This window comes from Pagrus pagrus, assembly GCF_965226575.1.
Source record: "Pagrus pagrus genome assembly, chromosome: 22".
Taxonomy (NCBI): domain Eukaryota; kingdom Metazoa; phylum Chordata; class Actinopteri; order Spariformes; family Sparidae; genus Pagrus; species Pagrus pagrus.
Genome location: NC_140204.1, coordinates 12,023,755 through 12,041,452, shown reverse-complemented (window position 1 = coordinate 12,041,452; position 17,698 = coordinate 12,023,755). Strand labels below are relative to the sequence as shown.

The 17,698-nt window shown below is 41.4% G+C and overlaps 1 protein-coding gene across 3 annotated transcripts in view; it reads left to right on the top strand.

The window, feature by feature from the left end:
- Positions 1 to 17,698, top strand: part of stim2b (stromal interaction molecule 2b) — a 45,610-nt gene that overhangs the window by 928 nt on the left and 26,984 nt on the right. For all 3 annotated transcript variants that reach the window (XM_084344972.1, XM_084344971.1, XM_084344973.1), the window contains exon 2: positions 32 to 192. In XM_084344972.1, the coding sequence (XP_084201098.1) occupies positions 32 to 192 (161 nt within the window). The remainder of the gene's footprint in view (positions 1 to 31; positions 193 to 17,698) is intronic.

Sequence of the window (17,698 nt, the reverse complement as noted above, 5' to 3'; positions counted from 1 at the left end):
CCTCCTCCTCCTCATCCCACGGATACCACAGACTAGATCTTCACCTCAGTTTTACCACCATGAGTAACATCCACAGGGTCTTGAATGTATTGCTACGTGGACTCGTCATCTATGCGGTACTGGGCTTGGAGTGCACTTACTCGAATGATCTACCCAGCCAGCCATCTGATGCTGCAAACGTAGCCACCACAGGTAAGCCAGCGGCAATCCATGTCGGATACAAGTGTCTCCAATTTATTTACGCATGTACCCCCCTCTCCTCTCCTCTCCTCATCTCATCTCCTCTCCTCTCCTCTGCCTTCCCCATCTTCCTCTTGTTCCCTGTGGCTTTCTCGGGGGAAAGCCGAGGAAAGCCCTGCGCAGGAGGAGGGAGGGGGGGCTCACAAGGAAAGTGATGCATTTTATGTCGACATTCACCTTTTTTCCTCCTCCCTCCTCCTCCTCCTCTTCTGTACATTGGCGAGGAATGCATGACATGACAGGAATGCAGACTGCGTCCTCACAAGAGGGCACGAGTATTTACCGTAATGGTGCCCTTCATGTTGTGGAGGGTAAACATGAGATGAATCCTTGCATTATAGTATGCCAACAAAGGAAGCTCACCTAGATGCTCTGTGTTTACATGTGCTGACAGGAGGCCACAGGTGAACCCCCTCTGAAATTGTGCTATTGACATAACCTAACGAGAGGAGGATTTCCATCTATTTGCATCTGTTTTAACCAGCAGGTATTGATTAGTTGCTCATTTAACAGGCTGTTGTACATGCCAGGGGTATGAATTAAGGCGCATCGAGGGGGAAAAATACATTTCACACGTTTGGTTATTTAACAGAGAAGTTTTGCATCTAGTTGAGGGTAATTTGCAGCCCGTGTCACTGGTTTTGATTTAAAAAAGATTTGGCTTAAAGGTGCATGATGTAGTTGAAAAGAAATTCAGAAACTCAGAAAGGTAACATTTACAGCACTGATAAGGTAAATGATACAAACAGAAATATATATAATATCCATAACTGAATAAAGAAGCCTTCCTCAGAGGAAAATAAGGTCCGCACAACACTGTTTGAAGCTAGAAAGGTGGCAGGGTCCGCCAAATATAAACAAAGTAAAACAGTATGAAATTGTGTTGTCCTTTGTTGATTTAGTTTGTTTAAGCATGAACATTTCTTCCCCACAACTACGTAGTGCACCTTTAATTTTGTTTAAAATAACAAAACAACCGAATAGATAAGGCAGCTTCAGGATATAAACGTGCTTGTGTATACGCTAACATGTACGTCGGTGACATGAAAGCATAATTGTTTATATGCCAGCGTGTTTTAAAAATTGTGGATTACTTCCTTACATTCTCCTTGAGGTTCAGCTTTTACTTTGAAACCCGCATGCTTTTATGAACTCAGAGATGACCTGGGTGTAATTGAAAGTGATCATAGCCAAAGTTCAATCAATACTTAGGATAACTGATTGGTATGTAACTTGAGCGGACGTTCATATAAATATTGTTTTTTAAAAAAAAAGACTTTATTGCTAATCTATTCTGACAATCCTGCAGAAATGTGTTTGCGTTTGTGTATTAAGCCTTTTTGCTTCTCTTCCTGCACTGGACTCTTTGTTAAAACTCTGCCGAGCTCCAAACACAAGCTGGGATGTAAAGGAATAGTTTGACTTTTTGGGAAATACAATACACGTACTTGCTTTCTTGGCTAAGACCAGTTTCCAGGCAACCAGAAGAAAGTCCAGGAGGCAACTGTTCCTAGCCAAGAAATAGTCCGACACAAAACGTCCTGTAGTACGTTGAACTGGTGTTTTAACACTCAGGCTTTTGGATCCATCAAACAAACAAGATATAATGTGATATTTAGAAAGCTTTAGAGGTGATGGTAGATTGTCTGTTTCCGGTCTTTATGCTAAGCTAACAGCTAACTGCAGCTCCAGACACTACAGATATGAGAGTGGTATTGATTTTCTCGATCAATTCCCGGCATGAATTTGAATACATATATTTCAAGAGACGAATCATTAAAAAAAAAAAAAAACAACAAATCTTATGGGACCTTTCAGCTGCATCTCACGGCCTTCATCCGAGGTTGAGATTTGCTGACTTGTGATGGAGATGGTATGGATGAAAATAAGCTCTATTCACTGTTGAAGGCCACCAACTGTGGCTGAAAGCTGCAGAAAATTTCCATTTCTAAGAATTTCTGTGTCACACTACGATTTCTAAGACAAAGAATGAACCTTCAGGCTCAAACCACATCCTCGTTTGTGCATTTACAAGTGTGTCAATGAAACATTGACCTGCAGCAGATAACCTTCACCCTGACAGGCAGATTATCAAGGACGACTTAAACACGAGGTCACAAATGCAAATGTGACCATTCATAAGTGTAATCCTACGAAAGCAAATTTAAAAATGTTAATTTCAAGAGTTTATTTTTTGGCTTTGTGCACAGGTGTGTTTGCACAAGTACCAAAAAAAGTTATTTACTGTACTGCTTATAATGACATGACTCAGTTAAGACACACAAAGCCTTGTAAATGGAGGCCTATAGACTCATTTATATATTCTTGTATATGCCTGCCATGTCTTTAAGGCTGCTGGAGAAAGTAATAAACCTCGTCCCAGACAGCTGTTAAGCATTCATGACGGTCCATTTACAAGTGCTAAGCAGCTCCTGAAAATAAACCAGGGATTTACAATATATTGATTAATAAGGCGAAAGCACACTTTCCACAACAACACATCGACAGTGTAAAACTGGGCCAAGAGACGATGTCAGCGCCGTCTCCCTGCGAACAATGAAGTGTGGTGCAGATAGTGGTGACTTAATACAGTGTCAGTAAACATGACCGCAGCGTTACCCATTTCCCAAGCCGGCTCCCTGGAAAGGTCAGCTGCCTTTTCACTGGTCTTGGCGTCAGCAGAGGAAAACACAAGTCTGTGTGTGTGGTTGTGTGTGTGTTCATGTAGCTCCTGTATATGCAGAGTTTCCTTTCTAGATTAACAGCTGCCTCAGCGAAACTTGAATTGTGTTTGTGTTGCTACTTAAATGCCCTCAATCTTTGGTTTCTAGGATGTGATGTCTATTTCACAAAGCTCCTTTAAAACAGTTTTGAAGGACGAATAACTCATTGTTGAAAGGTTGAATTCATAGCCAATAAAAAGCATCATTGCACCCGAGGGGTTTTGTGGCTGCAGCCTTAGCTGGCCTGGTGTGACCATTAGCTGACATTGGCTAGCGTTAGCTAACTTGAGGTTAATCAACAAACGTGTTTGAATTTCCACTCCTGCTACTGTTTCTGTAGCTTAGCAATTTACCCAAATGCTAACTGTAGTTAAGCATGTAGCATTATCAATTTGCCACAGTGGCAGCTAGTCATCGAAAGTTGGATAGTTTGGCTTCAAATGCACGGTATGTAATTTGTCTCAATCAAAACAATGAAAACAACAGATGAAGTTGGGTCACATTGTGAAGTAGCATGGCATCATGGGAGTTGTTGTATTCATTGTTAAAGGTGCAATATGTAAGAATTATAGTTGGAATCAATTAAAAAACAATCAAAGAATCTGAAGAAATAACAGTTTTGACATTATGACTGTGTTGCAAAGATACCTAGAGAAGCTAGCATGCTAACCTGCTAGCTCTGATCCATGTCCGTCCAAAAAACCTGAACCCCCTCCCAGTTTCTGAACTCCTAACTAACTTGTTTTGAATTCGACAGGGGGTCAATTCTTACATATTGCACCTTTAAACATCCATCACTGCCAATGAAAATCTGTCTGAGGTGACTTAAACGTTCACGGACGAGGTAATCTATTACATTTGTATTCATGTTATGTTTTGTCATGTTCGCCGACTTCTTTCCTGTGTCATCTGATGTTTCCACGGAAATTATAGCAATAGGCGCCGTTAGCTGGAAAAAAATTACAGATTTTTCTGGACTTGAACATTCTTGAAAACATTTTGGATAATGATATGATAAGACACACAACTCAACAAAATATACAGCAAATGTCTCGGTTTTTTTAGACTTTAACTCCAAGATGTTTACACCATCAGAAATTGTGTAACATTTCTTAGTCTTTGTTTGTCTTTGTGAATGACACGTAGGTATATTTGCACACACACGCAGACTCACATGTGTACATACTTCAGTTTGTGCCTGTAGCTGCCACATACATGCATTAGTCATGGATTTCTTGTCATGGTAAATGAGGTTAGAGACGAAGCTTGTTGTTATTGAAGCAGTTGAGGGTTCAAAGCTGCCATTTAACATGCTGTGAGTGGTCAGAGGGTGAAACCTGGAGGGGGTTGGGTTTAACATTTGGTGGGTCAGGCAGCTCCCCTGTGATTTAGGATCTTCAAAAGGCCTGGCCAGACTTTAAGGGAAGCTGGAAGGTGATGGAGGATGATTATATAAGTGTAAATTTGTGTTGTATGAGCAGTTGCCAGCTTTGGTAGGAAGTTAGTCATGCCAGAGTTCCCTGTTATGTTAAATTTCAATGCAAACAATACTAAAGATTCATCCATGTGTAGATTATTGTTCTTTTTTTCTGACAGATAAAACTAACACCACAACTAGCTGTCATCATTATCTTTATCGAGGTCTAGAAGAGGTTTATAATGTAAAAATAGACAATTTTTTTCTCTTTCAGGAACTTCCTTTATCTCAGAAGAAAGACAAAGATGAATCAGGCCCTGGAGTAGTAATTGATGTCGGTGCTGCAGATAACCAGTTGCACATGATTTGAATTGAATGTCACAGTGTAGAGTTGTTTTTGTGTTGGTGTTACACCCATTTTGCAGTCAGTTTGACATCTTTCAGGTCTTTGTTCCTCATTGTGGGCCTTTTACGCTGCAGAAGGTTCCTGGTTTATTCTGAATCTGCTTGCATGTGCTGCACTATGCATCAGATTGAGTGTTTTTTTTTTTTAAAAATGGGCCAAATTCAGAGCAGATGTAAACGATAGGAATCATAAATCATCTCTATACGCCTTGAGAAAGAAAATGGGGATAGAAATTTAAGGCAATCAGCGAAAAAGATAAGACATTTGTTCAGGGGGATGTGAACGTGGTCTTCCCCTGTTTTAATGGCAGTGTGTTTTTAGCTTGTTTGGCGTTTCAACAAACAAAGCCCTTCCCTCTGGCGGTAAGGAACATCCAGTACTCTGCTGGATGATAGTTGTCTCAGATACAAGGCCCCCATTTAGCATAAGCTTTACATAACTTACAGATGCTGAAACTGGCTGCTGTGGTTTGAATTACACCGACTCGAATGTCGTAAAGAAAACATGAGTAGATCTTTCTCACATACTTCTTGTCACGGACTGTATTCCTCATGACTCCTATAACTCTCACTTCACTGAATATGTCTTTGTTTATGTAGCTAAATCAGAGGTGACAATGGCTATCTCTGATCAGAGCGACTGCATTGATGAAGAGATTTATTTGGAAAGAAGGTTTCAACATTTACCTATCTCACCAGTGCCTGCTTAAGTGCTGCAGGGAGCACAGGAATTTGCATTTTGTGATACTTCCGTCGCTGCTCTTCTATCAAACCAACACACACACGCTTGAGGGAAGCCAGGCTTTCTTGCTCACTGTGGTGCTGGAACCTCAGAGCCAGTTTTGGGTTCGCTCAGGGGGCTAAAAGTGACAGCGTGTCAGAGTGAACGTGGAGCGAGTCATAATGTCCTGGTTCTGTGGTGTACAGATCAGCAGGCAAAGTCATTTCCTCTCTAGAGCAGATCGTTCTTAAGGGTTCTTCATGTGCCAACAACAAAAAATTGACTTTGTGATTTAGACGTTAAACTTTATTAAAACTCTGCAGCCATTCCTGTAACATATGTGAAGTGAGCTACAGTACATGCTTTTAAAATATTAGCACATTTCATGACCTAAACTGACAAGTTTTTGCCTTAGAGGCTTTAATCATTTCTACAAAAATGCTGGAAACAAATGCTGTGTGTCCCAAACGACAACGGAAAAACGTTTTTTTTTTTAGGAGCAATACCACCAAACACTTGGACAGGGGGTTTGAAAAACTGTCTGTTTCCCGTTTAAAGGTTCAATTTGTAAGAAAGTTGGTTTTGTTGATTGTGGGTCGGCTCGGCCGCCATCCCAGTATCTGACGAGTTGGAAAATGAGACTCAAAAGTCAAGTTTTCTTAGAAATAGGACCTTTTTAAAGTGGCACTAATAAATATTTCTATAACAACAATGGATCAACATTGCAGATAGAGAAATACCACCTGACTCTGAAGTTTCTCTCAGCTGAATGATGCTAAGATGATCCATACTTTTAGCATCTTTAACGTCATTTTTCTTTCATGGACTGCACCGTTAATATTTTTGTGTCATAAATCTTTTTTCAAACCACAGTGGGCAGCTGTTTTTAGCACAAAAAAAAAAAGAAAAGAAGAAAAACCTCTGATGAACCCACTATACACTACCTGCCTAACACCAAACTGTGGACAGGCAAAGTTAGCAGCTAGCTGGTGAATGTTTAGCTGCTAAAAAGCCAGACATTTCCTTCAGGAGGTGGTGGAGACCAAAACAGAGCTACAAGAAAAGGATATATCTGGCCTTTTAGCTGCTAAAGGTTCACCAGCTTGTCGCTAACTTTGCCTGTCTGCTGTTTGGTGTTGGGCAGGTACTGTACAGTGGGTTTTTCAGAGGTTTTTAGGTTTTTTGTTTTGCTCAAAACAGCTGCTCCCCGTGGTTTGAAATGAGGTTGATGAACCAACATATTGAAGGTAGGGCTGTAACGATTCATCGAGTTACTCGAGTTACTCGATTACAAAAATTGGTCGAGGCAAAAACTCTGCCTCGAAGCGTCGTTAAATTCCTATGACGCGCAGGGATCTTGAATGTTCCACACGGACCGTTGTTAATACTACTGCGTAAAGTGCCGTACACGGACACGGAGAGCCCTCTCCGTCGCCGGAGAGCCGGAGAGCCTCTCCGTACTCTCCGGGCGCGGAGTGTCCGGCACTCCGTCGCGGGGAAACGGAGACGGCAAGGGCTGTGATTGGTCCTCTAAACTCACGTCCTCACGCTGGTTCTCCAGCAGCCCGGGGGGGATTGCATTGCGTATCCGCCACCACGACGGAGAACTGCGAAGGCTCGAGATGACATGCCAGAGCAGAATCAGTTTGTGCGCGTTTAAAAAACGTAGATATGATATCTGCTTTACAGACAGTTGAGACCGACGTGACATGTTCTCTCTCTCTGTCTGTCTGTAAGTGTGTGTGCACGTGTGTTTGTTTACGTCGGTCCGGAGCTCCTCCCTTCGTAAAACAGAGTGGAGGAGAATTGTAGATGCGCGACGATGAAGAAATTATTAATTAAATGAACACGGTCCGGACCGGTTCTATAGGAAAAGTGACCTTAAATGACTTCTGTTGTGATTTGGTGCTATGTATAACATAAAATTATATATAACACAGCATGCGTGCACACACATAGGTTGCTAGGTTACCATAGCAAATAGGCCTATCCCAGAGATTATATATTATTTGTTAGTAGGTGGTTAGAAGGTGCAATCCCTTTTTGTAATGTTGTATAAGACAACACTAAGGCAAAATGGCCGTTACTATTTAAGTTTGTATTGATTCATAGTGTTACATGTTATACATGTTTTACAGTAAGTTGAAACTGTATTGTTATTTAAGGAGGAGTTGGAGTTGGAGTTGTAAGAAATACCTCTGTTTTTTAAAGAAATAAAAGCCAAATGGTTGATCATTTTACAGCCACATCATTTTCGTCATACATTATTTGTTTTGGTTGTTTAAAAATGCAAAATATATATATATACGATTAATCGATTAATCGATCGATAAAGTGCTAGATTAATCGATTCCAAAAAGAATCGATAGCTACAGCCCTAATTGAAGGCAAAGTCAGAAACACAACTCCAAATGACTGATAATGATGCTTTGTATCTGCTGGATGGATGAAAGTTGCAACTGTCTGCTAAACATCTGCCTGTGTTGTGTTAGCTGGTTTCTGCGGCACCCAGGTGACCAAATATCAATTGATACTGCTTTAATGAAAAATCTGTCTTTCAAAGGAGAGCCTGGGTCCAGTTATAGACCATTAATAATCTCAAAAGAAAGTCTGGCGTCGCGTCGGCGCACTGATGCCTCTCAGTTGACTCGGAAAGTGGACAGCTGTTGCCCATCTCAATCAGAGGCTTTAGGGTCCGACCTAATGAAGCCGGTCACCAATCAGAACACACTCCCCTCCAGTGTATTTATAAAGCCACTGGCGATGTTTTCCATTTCCATTTTCCATCATGCCCCCTGTTGTGGCTGCTGCTGACCCAGTGCTGACATTGAAGCAGCATGTTCAGAGTGTTTCTTATTATTACCGAGACCTGCCTGACATTCAGCTGGGCTCACCAGGGAGATAATGGGACTTTATTTAATGGTTTACCCCACTGTGCCCACGGTCACCAGCCTGGCGGAGAGCAGAGATTGAATTTGTAGTCGCTGAGACAATCAATGACCTGAATCAGTAACATGTAGGCATTGTTAAGTAGCTTTAAGGAGCTATTGTTCTTTTTTTCCCCTCGTCAAGATGCAACTATTTCTTTTAATACCTCCTCAGACATATTAACTAACGACAGTCACATCGTTTTTCCTTGAACACTGCATCACTGTTGCATAACTTAAAGGTCACGCTGAAACACATCCTTGTTTTACATTCTTGAATCTCTAATGCACAAGTTGTGGATAATTCATTCATAAGCAGGCAACACCAGCAGCCAGTAAGCTGATTCACTCATGCAGAAAGCGCCTCAGTAAGAGATGTAGGTCACGGTACTCGGCTGTACAGTGTTTCCTGCTGCGAGTGGCCTACAGTAGCAGTAACTGTTTGCTCTCACCCAGTCCATGGGGGGCTATTGTTGTCCTGCTTGACCACACTTGAAGGTGTTGATCCCTCAAGCTGTCACTAAGTAGGGTGAGTCCTTCATGATGGATATACACAAGCTGGCAAAATAACATGCAATCTTAAAAAAAGCACAAAAATACTAACAGAAAGAAAAATAGTCTAGGTTCCTTTTTTCTTTCTCACTTCCTCTGCATTTGGCTGTCAGGTAGAAACATAACTCTAAAACGAAAGTAGATTAAGCGGTCACTATTTTGACAATTGTCCAAGTCATTTTTAAAGTAAAAATACTAAACATTTTCTGTTTTTTAAGCTTTTAAAATGTGAGAATCTGCCACTTTTCTCATTTTAAGATGTCATGGGTGCTTTCATGGACATTTTTCATTGATTTCTGACGACACAATGAATGATTTATTGAATCCCTGAAGCAAAAAAGAAATCCACTATTTTCATCCGCACACTTCTTCAGAATAAAAGGCTGATAGGGGTCACAGCCTCGTCCTGTTATGAGAGTGGCATCCTGCTGTGATAATACTCGACACCTTAACACAGGAAGAAGCCAATGCCATGCCCTTCACAGAGGCCTAAAATTGACGCTGCGGCTTCATCGCTTTGCATGTCATTTCCTGGCTAATCACATGTATTCACTGAAGCGTTTGTTTTCTCAGCTGCTGCAAGCAAAATCCTTCATTTTATTCATTCTGAGGTTAAAGAGAGACCTAAAAAGGTTTAATGCAATCTGGTTTTGTTTTCCAGAAGAGTTAGAGTAGATGTTGAGCTGAACAGATTCACAATTTAGTGACACGCCAAGAGATGTTATGTCTGCTTCCTAATTCAGCCAAATGGATTGCTCTCTCTCTTTCTGTCTCTTTCATTCTCTCTTTCTGTCTGTCTCTATCTCCCTACATATATATATATATATATGAATATATATATATATATGAATGGTATTTAAAGTTAGATATGGGACGTAAGGAGCAGTCCCCTCTGATTTCAGGGACTTTCCCTTTGCAAAGGGCACGTGATGTGGTGGCCTGGGCAAGAGGGGCAGAGAGTGGTGTGGATTTCTTTGGTATGCTGTCCCCTCTCTTCAAACGTTCTTGCTCTCATAACAAAATAATATGCAAGTCGAGACCAAACATAACAGGGAGACTTGGATGCAAGTGTGATAAATGAAGAAAACAGTTTAAAAGAGCAGCATAGGATGCGTTCTCTTGATGCTTGTGAGATAATATACTCCAACCAACTTAAAGCTGCTATGATCAATATTTTCATATTAACCATATAACAATAACTACCAATACTAATAACTTTTGGTATGTGAAAGGAGTTGCTCATTGTGACGAACCTGCAACCGCATTTTAGCATCATTCAGTTTGTTGTTTTGGTTTTTCGGCTACCCCGCTGTTTTGGTTCACTCTGACTGCTTTCATTAGCATCGTTTCCAGATTTTTCAGCTAAAGCGCTCTAAAATTAATGCTACTTGTCCAGCACCAAACAGTACACAGTCAAAGTTAGCTACTAGCTTGTGAGCATTTAGCTGAAAGAATAAGAGAATTTGCCCTCCGGAGTTGGTTGAGACCAAAAACGGAGCAAAAAGAAGAAGACTATTGGATTTACGGTCATCAGGTTGCCAGAAACACCACGTGAATGCTAATGCTGCTTCTTACTGTAGCTGCTGTCAGCTAGTAAGCAGCGCATCTAGCAATTGTATTAGTTGACTCAGTCTGGACTGGGAGTTTGGAACACAATACAAAATTCTTGCATATTTCACCTTTAAACAATGATTTTTATTGATCACACCAGCTCTCCTAATGGATGTAAACTTGATATCTAACTATCAAGCAAGCAAGCAGCTGAACTGTCCCCCCCCCATGTCTTGGTTGGGTACCGTAAGGCTGTGGTGAGTTCGCTGCTAATCCGTCATAGTGCTGCTAACAGTAGCATGTCCGGACCAACAGGTGGGCCCTCAGGAGCCACTTGGCCTTTCCTTAATCTGTTCCAAACTGGGGCCAGGTTGTGTTACACATCAAAGGACCTGATAACAACAGAATGACTTTCATTTGCTTTCTTTTAGCAGCAAGTAGGTCAAAGGTCTAATGAAAGTTCAGGCCTTCTGATTCGTTTCTGCTCTGTTTCAATCAGAGACAAGAGCTTGCTATGTTGTAAGATGCAGGCAGTTGAATAGCATATTGCTCGTAAGAAATGAAGCATGTTGACATTTTATCTTGGTGATGTTAATGCTCTGTATTGCGTCACTTTGTTCAGATTTAATTGGCCTCTTTATTTGGATACCACTCCACAAATTTCCTTTGCTATTGTGTGAAGTGTGCCGCTTATTCTTAGCTCCCAAACTGGCGTCCATATTTAGGAGCACCCAGTTTAAAAAAACATCAGAATCCTGTCAAGCAGGAAGGTAAAAGACATACACAGGAAGCTGGCAGACTGCCAAACTTACTGTCTGCTGTCAGCCACAGATCGTCAGACTGAGACATTCCCATGCTATCGCAGTGACGGAAATGTCCAAAACCATTAAATCTATCTTTAAGTGCCACTTTTTAAAATAAAGCTAAGAACATGTGCCCACTGAGCACACAGAGATTGGCTTGTTTTGACAAATCTTGAAGCAGTAAAAGTTTGATCGTGCTGTTCTCACTGTTCCTGTCCCTCACATCAATATGTTAAATCTTTTTCAAAGTCATGCAGAGGTCTGAGCTGTGGAGTGTGACAGCCCAGCAACGGATCCAACAAGATGTAAACGCTGGTAATAATAAATCTTCAACTTAGCAAGAGTAAGGTGCAGTATTGTGTTTCTTTAACTGCTCGTCACCTGCTTGTTTTGAAGGCGCAGGTGTTTTAAGTTGTCATGCTACGAATGAGATCAGGCTTCTTTAACAACAATGTACATGCAATATGAGCCTTCGTGTTTGAAAGATAGAATAACAGGAGCTGTATTGCTAATCAGTGTTGTTTAACTCAGCTAATCTGAAATTATAGGTCAAAATTTGATTATTGTCTGTGTATACTGACACTTTTTTCCAGTTTTCTACCGTTAGTTTACCCATTTATATGCCCTAAAATGAAACTCCGCTCTGGAAATGTTCAAAGAGTGAACTTCAAATTACATAATAGAATATAAAGCTAAAATTATTCATGATTGAATTTCCCAATTACGTAGCCATCTGCTTGGAGGATTCAATTTATTACAGCTGTATTTTGCTTCTGTACACATCTGGTTTCCGTTTTTTGTAGCTATGTTTCCTTCTCGTATTTGTTTATCCACTTTGTGACAAGGTCAGGGAACACGGGGTACCATTACCCTAAAAGAGATGCTTCTCAGAAGTCCAGTGGGAGAGTCTTAACCCTCAGTTTTCCTTTCCTGAGGCCATGACGGACACAAGGAACACTTAATCCCAGTTGCGGTTGTCCAGGCTGCATTTTCCACACGCGAGAAGAAATAATTTTTCCTGGTAATCACTGCTTTCTACGTAATGGCTAATGCATGTTCTGTTCTCCTGATGCTTTTCATTGTTAATTGTTAACTTGAACAAGTCTAGCATGAGATCCCTTCCTCAGTCTCTGCTCACTGTCTCACTTTCTTTAGACATGTAATCCATTAACCTTATATCCAGAGGACCATGTCGGAGACAGAGCGAGCTAATTAAACAAGAGCTTGGCCTCTTCTTCTTTTTTTCATCCTCTCCTCCTGCTCTCCTTCCTCTGGCCAGCTGCATATATCACACGTCTCGTGTTCTGGGCTGTTATTGAAACATTCCTGGGACGCCCGGGCGCAAGGAGCGTCTCCTTTTCTGGAAGTTTTTAGATCAGACTCGGTGGGTCTTCACTCGTTTTGCTCTAGTTGCCCTCCCCACCCCTTTTAAGCTGTGGCCTAAGCAGAGGATTACTGGTGCCCTTTGAGGTGGTTTAGATGGGTAAAGGATACCCTGTTTGAGGGGAAATGACTGGGTTCAACAGCCAGAGACAAAATTCTCCCTTTTCCCTCACTGAAAGATAGGGATGTTAAAAAGGCTTTGATCTACTGGTAATTGAACCGTTTTTGAGTCTACTTTTGCAGCAGTGCAAACTTGAAGGTGCCCTTTGGTGTTTTCTTGTAAAAAGTGCTCCATTGATGGACAGAGTACACGACTCCATTACTTGAGTCATGTAAGTATAGATACTCCTCAAATATTAGTCCAACACAAGGTAAACGCTGCAGGTTGCAGCTGCCCTGTGGGAGTCACATGGTTCGTGTGTGTGACGTGATGGGAACCCCATGATCAGTTTGCCAAAAGACAAAGCTGCTATGTTGTTACGCCACTGGCATGCTGGTCCTACTAGTGATTGTTTGTCTTCATGGACAGATTAAAAATAACAGTAAACAACCAGGATGAGGCAGATCATTACTGTGTGTTTTAAACTGGGGGACAAGACCGAACTGAAGTGAAAGTGAAACTTAACGCTGCATAGAGGAATGTCTGTTGTGTTCCCTCTGTAGTATTTATCCATGCTAGATGTCCTACTACTGACTGTTTATATGGTCACGGTCAGTCACCTTCAACAACTTCCCTCTTTCCAAATGAAACCTTGAACAAAATCCTGGATTTTCTCTGGACTTCAAACATTTTTGATTATCTAAGTACACACATCAAAAAATATACGACAAAAGTATAGTTTTGTATTTTGACATCTTAATGCAGAAATGTTGCATATCCTTGAGGACAGTACTGAAGTAAATGTACTTGCATTTCAAACAAACAGGTACCCGCCTGAAAAACGTTGCACTTGCAGCTCTTTCTCCACAGGGTATCCTTTTACGTAATGAGAACCTTTATTCACACACTGTAAATCCAGTCTTGGTTCCCTCTTGCCTAAGCTGATTCAGCTCCACCTGTATTGTTTGCATAACCTTTTGCTTATTATTCAGAATATTGCAACAAAGATAAAACAGTTCATGGTGGATCAGGTTTAGTTGAAACACGTTGAATGTCTGGAGCCTGGATGCATGTAGCTTAGTGTATGTGTGTTGTTTTGCAAGACTTTGTGATGACTGGAAATGGGACTCTGTGTCCGTGTAGGTGGCTCTTTAGGAATCTGAATCATGTTTGTGATGCAAATGTTTTTTATAGGTGTTGACTCACACAGGGCGTAATTATACTGTTTGTCTGTGTGTGCTGTGCTTTTGTGTTTGTTTATTGATTTTGCAGTAACACATTCCTCGGCCATGTCCCAGGGCACCCAGGGGAGTTAGAAAGCTCACCTGTCAACATCGCAGTAACTCAAACCTGTCAAATAAATGATGCTTTCTTTCTGTAATCACACGTTTTGATTTTTGGATGGAGACGTCAGATTCTTTCCCTCCTGCTGGCCAACTTCATTGAAGTCATCTTGGGCTTTTTGTGAAGAAGTTTCACGTGTCACTCAGTTGAAAAAGTCAAAGAGTTCAGTTTTTAAATTTGCACTTAAGACGCGAGAGAGTAACACACAAACACCTTCTCTCTCCCGGTCTATGCACTAGCTTGGTGGCATTTGTAGGCGGCTAATGACATTTGTGTCTTATTAATGGCTGCTGATGAGCTGAAATGGTAGACTCTCCAGAAGCTTTATTTACTTGCCTTTTAATACTGACCTGTCAGCTTGACTTATGACACTGCCATATGGGCCCCGGGTACAGGCCTGGTACACATTGACATCTCGATCCTTCCCCCTCCATCGCACTTTCACACAATCTGGAGCATCTAATTGGTGTTTTGAACACAGTGCAATTAGGATTTATTTTACAAGACGCACACACATATTTTAAGTCATTGTAAGACGGCATCAGACACGTGAGTGGCGCCTGAGTATGTAACTCATGGCTCCTGAGGGAATGAGAAAACGCAGAAAACTCCCTCTTCATCCATATAACAAGTCCATACATCATAAATGTGTGAAAGCTGATAAGAGTTTGGCCCAGTGCCTGTGGAGCTAATGAACTGCTGACACGGCTGACACTGTGAGGTAACACTCTGGTTAGAAAGGTTCACCACTGCGTGCTCTTTGCTGAATGACATCCAAGCAGGAGGTCGCCTCAACTTGTAGCTGATACATCAGGGCAGAGAGGTCATGTAGTGAATAATGAGACTGGAAGTTAAAGGTTTACGGCTCAGATTCACTCTAATCTGTGTCCAACTGACCTGTACTGCCTGTTGACTGAACTAATATTGACATGTATAAATGCAGACAGTGACTGAAAGATTTATTGTAGGTACAGACTGTACAAAGTCATTATCGATTAATCGTTTAGCCTATAAAATGTCACAATCAACCAATCCTGAGCTTCCCCTGTGAGCCAATGCTAGCTGATGTTTCTTGACAACAAGCTTACCCACCTTGAGGAAACTGCAGCAAATCTCATATAAAATTTACTGGACTTTCTTTAAAGGTTTTAGCATTGAGATTTTATTTTGACTTTGAGGTACCTGACGTCGGTTATCTGTCCTTTTGATTTCTAATAATCAATATTGTATTGACCCTCAAAAAGCCTAACAGTCGACCCCTACACTCAATGGTTTACTATTTACTGAGCAGCAGTAATAAAGATTTTTGAAGACCGATGTAAGGTCACACAATGTTGGTGTCTATGAATGAGACATTGAGGGTGCGTGCCTTGAACAGTACTTTCTTCATTGGGAATTTCACAATCTTTTGCAATTTCAGGAAAATAATTCAGACCTGCTAATAAAATATCTGAAAGTAGAAAAAAGTTCAATCTGAGCAGAAAGCTCAGATGTGGTTGATTTCCTGCAATCATGTCAACCTTTTCAGCTGTATTTAATTAGTTTACGAGGCTAAACCGCACCAAATAGGCTTCCGCCACAGAAACGAATACTGTATTAAACCCAGCAGCTTTTGTCTGAGAGTATCTGAGATGTGTTCACCGTCAGGAAGCTGAAATATGAAGAGCTGAAAGTCCTCTGTGAGCCCTCCACTCATCTGTTTTAGCCATGCGACGTGTTCGCTGACATGTTCTCTAACCTGCTTCCGCATTACTCCATCCTGGTCTGGCCTCGTTGAGTCTGCCACCACCTGCAATACCATTCAGCGCTCGAGAGCGTGTATGAATAGGTGCTGTATGACGTCCTTGATACGTCGTCTGTGTCTGAACTCAAAGAAAGGCAGACAGAGTGTGAGGAGAAAGTAGCTGAGGACAAGGAGAAATCTCGAGCAGTTTGCGGGTAAGAAGAGGCCCCCCCACCCCCTGTGGCTCCCCAGAGTCGCATGTCAAGCTCATCATATCCTGCTATCTTAATTCCACGTCGCCTCTGCCCACACCCGCCTGCTCCCTTTCCCACCGTGCGGATACTCTTACACCGAATCTGCCTCCTCATCCAGGATCAGGTTTGAAATGAGATGGGGGGATTTGTGTCCTCCTCCTCCCAGGAGGAGAGCTCACTCTGTGGGTTACGGGGGGTTGATATGGAGCATCCACTGCTGGAGATCTGAGCCCAGATATCTGCTTCTCCTATGGGTCAAGCAGCTACAGGAAGGGGTGGTCAAAAATACCAATAAACTCCTCATCTAGCATGTTGCTAGCTGTAGCCATGTGTAGTAATTCAGTAGTCGCATTGCAAGTCAGTGAGTTTTCCACAACATGCTCCAGATAATGTTTCACAATAAAAACCTTGACATTTACTTTTACTTTATTTGCTTTGACTTTAAAATATTTTTTGCATCAATTCCGAATCTTTCATCTTTTTTTAAATACTGTATGTCCAAAGTCTTTAGTGTATTTCTTAAAAAACAAATATCCTTCAACTACGACTGATAGTTACGTCACTTATATTGCATTGTGAAAGTTCAGAGAAACTCAGCCAGACAAACTCCTTATGATCTTATTTGCTACATCATAAATCTTGATTTTATTGTCAAGAAATTTCTCAGTACTTTCCAGTTTCCCTACGCTGCCTGTGGGTAGTTTTATTTAAAAACAATTGGTAGTAGTATTTACTGAAGACTGCTTGTTACTGTTATTTTTAGCAAAATGTTCAAGCAGTATTAGATATTGCATTAATTGGGAACTATTTACAGCTGCGGATGAATACACATTTGGCAAATTATTTCACAGAAGCAGGACAGTGAATGTGGGAGCGACTCAAATTAAATATAGTACAGTACACCGTGTTTCTTAACAAAGAATCATTCTGTGGAAGTTTCAATGGACTAGTTGCATAAAGGGAAAGTACTGTACAGTCCTGTCACAGCGCTGATCTGAGTTAAATAAGAGCACACATGAGAACCTGAATGCAGTGGAAACTAAATTTACTCCTGTGCTGTCACTCCTGTCAAGTTATCACATCAAACCTGCGCGAGGAAACATTTATGTGACACTTTGGTCTGTTCAAATGTTTCGAGAGCGACGTCTCCGCAAACACCCAGAATGCAGCGGGGTTAGAAAGCGAGGGTGTGCTCTATCTATTAAGTCGTATGAACGTGATGTCCGCGTGTCTCTAGGGATCAGGTTGAAGGAAGTCCCTCCTAAAAAATCGCTGTAAACACATCAGACACACGCTCCTTCCTGTCTGCTTCTCCTGTCACCTGCTTAACAGCTTCCTGTGAAAATAAAGACAGAACCATGTTAATGACATGCATATATTGTACAAAAAAAGCCTGTTTTGAAGCTTTGGGATTCACTTTAAAGGCAGCAGCTGACAGCTAAACGCTTTTGTTATCAGGTTCTTTTGAAGCAAACCTGCCGGCCTTTGTGACAGCTCACACACAATTGTGAGTTATGGCAAGGTGAATTACTGTATGACTGCTTCTCGGCTTGTG